Raw genomic sequence first — 7,203 nt, 5'->3', positions numbered from 1 at the left:
GGGAACTCACTAAGCAATTATGCTTACAGTGCTATGTGTTATGTGTTTCAGGTACCGATGATGATCGCGGGAAGGCGCCGGCATGATTCGTACACAAGCATATTGGAGTTTATATGTTTTTGATCTTGGGGTTTGTATTGATACATGATACAATGTTTTGAAAATGAATGTGATTGATATTTTATGGTTTGCAAAAAATGAAAAATTGTTTAAATTTTTACGGTGTTACAGGTATGTTCGGTTTTTGTGATTTGATTGGATTTCCGGTTTCAAACATAGACATCACCGTCGCCATGTCTGAACAGGAAAAACGAAGAAGTAGGTCAATTAGTAAAATCAACTTCTCATCCCTCTAATCCCTTCTGAAAGGTTAACTAGGTTTTTTTTTTTGGAAAATGGGTTTTGTTTGGGGTTTTTGGGATAGTTTCCAAGTTTGTTTTGTTGGTGAAAACGAATGGATCCTGATATGAAGGACTAGAAACGTTGGATTTTTCAACAAGTTTACTTGGGAATTCTGTTTCTTTACAATAGGTAATTCTGATTAAACATTCCAACTGATTTAGCTTTATCATGTTCGATCTCTTTTACTAGATCGAAGTTCCTTTGTAGATCACGAGTCATACGAATTCCATAGCTCTCACCTTGCTAACCCATATACGTCCTCTATCATCTCTGTATGTCTCAACATCTTCACTAAATCCCTTTCTGGGTTCATTTATGAAAGACTTGATTGTGTTGTTTGAGTTATTAGTTGACTCAACACCATTCACAGAACCTGTGGACGAATGATGTGTTGACATTTGGGTTTTCTAATGCAGTCATAGCGTGATAGAGAGATTAGAGACTTTATCAAGTTAGTCTTATCTATACACTATCACGTATTGCGCACCATAAACATATGATATATGTGATATTAATGATTAATATAGTTGTAAAAAACATACCTACTTTCCAAATAAATGACTTTGTTGATCAAAATTTAGAAAGTTGAAAACTCTTGAAGTTTTGGTCTTCATTGTGTTCCAGAAGCCAGCCCACCAAAATTGGTTCTACAAACGGGCATTATTTTTCTCCCCTTTTTCTTCTTTAAACAAATTTGTAATCTTACCCCAACTTAATTAGATAATATTTATGAATTATTCACTTAAGCCGACAAAAGAAAACTGATTTGGGATTCATAAATGATGGATGGAGTTTGTTTATATAGGAGGTGCTTCACAGTGGAAAAAAATCACGAGTTGCTTTTTGGAGGTCTCAAATCGAAATCTAATAATGTAAGAAAAATCTTGACTTTATGTTCTATTTTCAAAACTTTAGTTCAAAGTGGAAAATATGGCAAGCATGTTTACCTTCTTCTTTGAATAAAAGTATACTGAAATTCAATTGCAATTGAACACAATGGATAGAGTCATAGAGACGAGTTGAGTATCTGTAATAACCTCATCTTTATAAGATCTTGGATTCATAACAACAAACATTATCTTCAACTTCATCCAGTATTTTATAGTTACCGCCAAACAAATATATCTCCCTTCCATGAATTGATTTTGTGTATATCTTTGAGGCATCTGTCTCCAACCTCTGATGTTTATATCCAAATGTTCATCCCTTTATTTTTTTAGGAGACAGAGGGCATTTCAAACTTAAAAGTCCAAGTTCTTGTGGTTATTGCAAGCGTTGAGGTGAGCTGACTTTTTGTATATGTATTGATTTGATTCTGAAATTGATAATAACACATTCTCAAATCCTATTTCTTATTACAGTTAAAGAAGAAAACAACAGTGCACACTACTGAAGTGGCTTCTAATCTGGTTGAGATCATACAAAATTCTAGATTCAAGTTACAGACAGTCAATTTGGGCTTTGAGGATGACTATGCAAATTAAAATTTCTATCTCATTTGTTTGTTTGGAATCTTTTCCTCAATTTTTTTTGACATTTCTTGCTGATAACTATGTTTAATTTTTTTTATTTGCATTCAATTGCGTTCCGGAGTAATATTTAGTTATGGAAATATTTAGAGATATCCTACCTATGTCATTGAATTAAAAACAGTACAGCGAAAAAATTAAGGAATGCTTTCCACCTGTAATCAATTTATGGCTTCCAACCCCCGCAAAGCGGGGATCCTTCTCTAGTTCAATATGAAAAGCTTTCTGAATTCATCTCTAATATAACTAACCCTCTCTTTAATTAATAATATTTTATTTTATTTTATTTCTTAATTATAGGTTAAACGTTGAATCTTTGTTATCTATTAAGGAATTAATTTCTTTTAATAAGTATTAAGCTTTTAATTATAATAAAATATTTTAGTATTTTTGTTTAACTATACACGTAAGAACTTATCATTTTTCATATTTTCGGGAAAAACCTTGAAAATGCTTAATTTAATTGTAAAATTTTCTGTTTTAATTAAACATTTTTTCCGTGTAATATTTCATTTTAAATAAATGATGTTTATGTAAAAATTACAAACTTAGACAAGGGTGTTTTATGATACAAGCAATATTACATTCATATGGGGGTACACAAAACAATTTGGGGGTACGTATAAAAATTCCCAAAAAAAATCAAAATGGTCAATGATGTGAAAAGGTTTAAGTTAATATATCTTTGTTTCATAAAGTTATTGTGTCAAAAAAGAAAAATTATGCTTGAGATTGATGACCTTGAATGCTCTAATATGCAATCTCCACTTGAAATCTCTCACTACCACAAACTTGGTTGAACACAAATGGCTTTAAACCAAACATAATTATATTAGTTTAATCCGTATTAACAAAAGACTATCTTGTTTAATTCATGTACCTTGTTCAAAACCCCAGTTATAGATTCTCACATCCTTACTGCTAGAACAAACATAGTTAGAAAAACAATCACATGTGCGTTTTTTTTTTTTTTTTTTTTTTCTTTTCACTATAGTTTCTCCATAGGTTAATCAAAAATATTATACATATTACGACATGGTTAAAGAATATGAAAGATAGTAAAGAACATAAACTGTAAATCAAAAAGTGCTGTAGAACATGAAAATGTAGTAACTAGGCTTCCTTCTTTTTGATTTGGTAGGGGTACTTTTGGTATATTGAAATGCTGGTCATCACAAGTGGAAGAGCCAAAAGACAATACATTGAAGGTGGTTTTCCATCAAACACAAATTGCAACAAAGCAGTAACAAGGAGAGCAGAGACTATCACAAAACCCTGCGTGAAAATAGACAATGCACTTTATTTATTTATTATTATTTTTTTCTCATAAACAAAAATCAAATAAAATATATTATGAAAAACTTGCCTTTCGTACACCACCAGCATATGATGTCACAAGGCCCACAAGAATCCCACCAACAGCATTCACAAAAACAGGGATCTGAAAAATCAGAAACAGAAACACAAAAGGAAAATATCAAATTACAATGAGTAAATTACACGAATGGTCCCTATGGTTTGGGGTAATTTGCACGTTCGGTCCCTAACTTATTTTTTTAACTCAGAAGGTCTCTACTATTTGTTTTTATTATGCGTTTGGTCTCTGTCTTACCTAAAAAGACTATTTTGCCCTTGATTGTTTAATTTATTTAAATAAACACACCCCGACCCCACTTCCACCTCACCTACCCCATCTTATTTAAATAAATTAAAAAGCCAAGGGCAAAATAGTTTTTAGATAAGACAGAGACCAAGCGCGCAACAAAAACAAACTATAGTGACCTTCCGAGTTAAAAAAATAAGTTAGGGACCAAACGTGCAAATCACCCCAAACCATAGGGACCATTAGTGTAATTTACTCAATTGCAATTTGTATAACAATTAAGAAACATTGTTGAAAATAATGAAAAGCTACGAGAGATTCTTACCAAGGTAAGTGGGGTCCACCCATGGAAGAACCCATGTTGTCTCATTGCTTCACCATCTGGAGACTTGGAAATACTTGCCAACAAACAAAGACTCCCAACTATTGACATTTCTACTGTCATCAAGTATGATGAGTGTTTCTTAACCTAAAATTAACATGGAAAACCAGATTACTAAATTTTTTATATAATAATAACAATAATAATAAATAAGAAGGGAAGTTTAACAAACCTGAGATGCCCATTGGCACAAAGCAGAAGCAAGACCCGAAAGTACAGAAGCAATCAAAACTGGAACAATTCCATAAACAACAATTTCATCACGATTATCACTTCCATAGCTTTTTCTAGATCCTTCCCCAATGCTTAAAAGAACAGCTGCTAAAATAAGTATGAACAGGGCACCGATTTGTTGAATAGATTGCTTCTGTCTGCACTCAGTTATTATAATTTCTCTGTTATTTACAAACACTGAAAACATGTATCTTAGGATGATCTAGCGTATAATACCTTAATATGATATATGTGAAGAATGCTGTGAAAATTAATTTTGTCTGGTTTAACATTGAAAAAGTGAGAGAATCAAGGTTTCTGTAGGAAATCTGTAACAGACTGTTTTGTAGTGCATAGATAGCTGCAGGTAATCCTGATGCAGTTAATGACCCAATCAAAGTCCATTCCTTCATTGCTCTTTTTAGACTTCCATCTTTTGCCATGAGACACACTGCACAAATAACCTACAATGTGTATATATTTTTTTTTAAAAAAAAAAGCATGAATTAAAACATATATACAAGATGTAACAATAATGTGATGAATAATTGATTCTACCTTTACTATCTCACATGCCAAAACAGATGAAGTCACAATTACTTCTCTCCTACAGGAATAGCAAAATAACAATCAGATTATAATGTTAGAGTTGAGAAGATTTTTCAAGGTATAATGTTCTAATAAGTAAAGAATGAAAGCACAATGATATAGTTGAGTAGATCTTTTAAAAAACAGAATTGTTACAAGCTTTCAATGACTAAGGCCATGGTTCGTTTTTTCCCCCATTAAGTGTTGTTTGGATAAATGATGTTAGAAAGGGCAGATTTGTAAAAAGATAGGGTTTGATGAGTAAAATCTCCTTTCCCTGACTATCACTATTAAGTCGTTTGTTCTGAGTTAATTAAAAAGAAACACTCATTTATAGCTTACAGGATTAAGTCTTGTCCCCATTATATTCATACATCCAAAATGCCTATGTCTGCTTTTAACATAACTTTTTAGGAATGATAGACTTCTAAACCAATGATAGCTCCAAACAGAATCTGAGTTGATCCAATTGTCAAGGGAATAATGTTATCATTCCAAAAGAGCACAAGATCCACTCCTCAATAAGTGTTTCTAATACTTCAGATCATTATTATGTGACTATTTACATGCATTTGCAAATTGATAGCTCATCTATTCTTACCCTCTATTAGCTCTTCCAACACCAACAATATGCACTACCCCTACCTAGTCCAATCTACACAATGAATTTTAAAGTAAGATTACTAAAATCAAATCCACCATCTGAGAAATATCTATCACTATCCAGTTGAAAAGGCTATATAACTATTAATCTCCCATAGTGGTATATCATAACCCAATCCTATCACATAAACACCGATGGCAAAAAACAAGCTGTGAACTGTGTGGATTGCATGATAGAACTTAGGTACCTTCAACATACAAGGTTATCATAGCGTTTTAAATCAGTTTGCAGAACTTACGACTATACTGTTCTGCTTAGCTTCTACATCAATTTTGCAGTTTCACCTTAATCCACTAGTGAAGTGATAAAAGTACCCAAAATAGAACCAATACTGAATCAGTCAAATCAAAAAGTAAAAAAGTTGAACCCCAAAATCTCAACGATCATATGGCTAAAGTTACTTTTTACTTAAGATCACATGCAAAATGACCAGGCGATAAAAACTTACCCGATGCAGCGTTTGGAGATCAGAGGCTGAGCACCATATTGAATTGTAAGCAACAACGAATAGAACCATACTCTTGTGTTAACACCTGAGTTCTCCGAATAATTCTTTGAATTCGAGGTTTTCGATTTGGTCGACGCCATTGATGAGGAGACCTCGCAGCAGATCAATTACGATTCACCTTCGCTTTATCTTCTTGTTCTCCTCTGGATGATTTCAGACTCCGTCTCCACGCTTTACATGATATTTTTCAGAAAGGAGTCTATGTGGAGCATTGGGGTTTTTCTTTGTTTCATAACTCCCATTGAGTTGTAATTAAGTCCCTCAAGTTTGTTCTAAATACATCAAGACCCTTGCTCTTCAAAAAAATTTTAAGATCCAATTATATATTGATATGGGGAGTGCTAGATCCGCGCACAATAATACAATTATATCATATAAATTGATAAAACATATATTTTATAAGAATATTTTAAATGAAAATATCAATTCTTTATTTCTATATAGGTGTTATATTATATCATATAAATTGATAAAACATATATTTTATATGAATGAACTAACTTTTTTTAAATGAAAATATCAACTCTTTATTTATATAGGTGTTAATAGGCTTTTCATTATTTTATTTCTATATGTGATATAGGCTTTTCACCAACCGAATGGTATGGTTGCTCACTAGGAACCGTACTAGGAAACACTATATTCTCGGTGCGGTTTGTGAGCGATTTATTTCCAAACGGGGAACCTTACCTGCCATAGTTTCTCTTTTGTTGTGATTGGCCAACGACCATTTCTTTTAATTTCTTTTTTTTAATTCAAACAGTAAAAAATAAAAAATGATTTGATTTCAAAAGTAACGGTATATATATATATACCAATTTACAACCCTATAAATACTCATTTTATTCTATTATTACAATCACGTCATCTTCTACCAATTCATCTCTATTTCATTTATTTTAACAAAAAAAAAATGAATCCCAACAATCCAAGCTCAAAATCCAAAAGAAGAAAATCTTGTGTTTCTAGTTTAACAATACTAACTAGAAACATTTTAGCTTTTGATCCATCAGTTTACCGTCCCAAACTTGATACCCATCTATAATTTCAATACCAAAATATTCAACAATACTATCTCGTTCGAGTGTCAAATGTTACCCCTAACATGATCAACAACTTCGTCGCTTTTCCTAATCTACTTTTACCAAACCAACCCCATATTGCACCACAAAGCCAAATCCCATCCTACAATCCTCAAACTCAAACCATCAACGAGTCGGATGACAAATTAGGAAACTCAACCCCCTCAACACCGTAAGGTAAAAGAACCGATGACAAATAAAACAAAGGTCGATACTAAAGGGTGGAGTACGA

General features: G+C 32.4%; 1 protein-coding gene and 1 long non-coding RNA gene across 2 annotated transcripts; one reads left to right on the top strand and one right to left on the bottom strand.

Annotated features, from left to right (window-relative positions):
- Positions 1 to 260: 260 nt before the first annotated feature.
- LOC145100646 (uncharacterized) lies at positions 261 to 1,971 on the top strand. Its single transcript, XR_013705179.1, has 4 exons — positions 261 to 531; positions 1,208 to 1,274; positions 1,623 to 1,682; positions 1,764 to 1,971. It is a non-coding gene; the product is annotated as an uncharacterized LOC145100646 (long non-coding RNA).
- Positions 1,972 to 2,920: 949 nt separating this feature from the next.
- LOC145097157 (Nucleotide-sugar transporter family protein) lies at positions 2,921 to 6,098 on the bottom strand. The gene is made up of 7 exons (XM_079034673.1): positions 5,830 to 6,098; positions 4,688 to 4,736; positions 4,367 to 4,593; positions 4,089 to 4,287; positions 3,860 to 4,003; positions 3,298 to 3,372; positions 2,921 to 3,206 (listed from the first exon to the last, which is right to left on the bottom strand). The coding sequence occupies exons 1-7, from the start codon at positions 5,967 to 5,969 to the stop codon at positions 3,045 to 3,047; spliced, it is 996 nt and encodes a 331-aa protein (XP_078890799.1). The 5' UTR covers positions 5,970 to 6,098; the 3' UTR covers positions 2,921 to 3,044.
- Between the last annotated feature and the right edge of the window lie 1,105 nt (positions 6,099 to 7,203).

Source organism: Lactuca serriola, chromosome 4 (assembly GCF_051521515.1).
Source record: "Lactuca serriola cultivar US96UC23 chromosome 4, Lser_US96UC23_V15, whole genome shotgun sequence".
NCBI classification, from domain to species: domain Eukaryota; kingdom Viridiplantae; phylum Streptophyta; class Magnoliopsida; order Asterales; family Asteraceae; genus Lactuca; species Lactuca serriola.
Note: the sequence above shows the minus strand (reverse complement) of the source record. Positions and strands in the feature narration are given on the sequence as shown.

Bases quoted from the DNA above. Each gene is read 5' to 3' on its own strand.
- LOC145097157 (XM_079034673.1), bottom strand. From the start codon at position 5,969: ATGGCGTCGACCAAATCGAAAACCTCGAATTCAAAGAATTATTCGGAG. The intron at 4,594-4,687 runs GTAGAATCAATT...TACACATTGTAG, and splicing joins TGGCATGTGAGATAGTAAAG to GTTATTTGTGCAGTGTGTCT. The intron at 3,207-3,297 runs GCAAGTTTTTCA...ATTTTCACGCAG, and splicing joins ATGCTGGTGGTGTACGAAAG to GGTTTTGTGATAGTCTCTGC.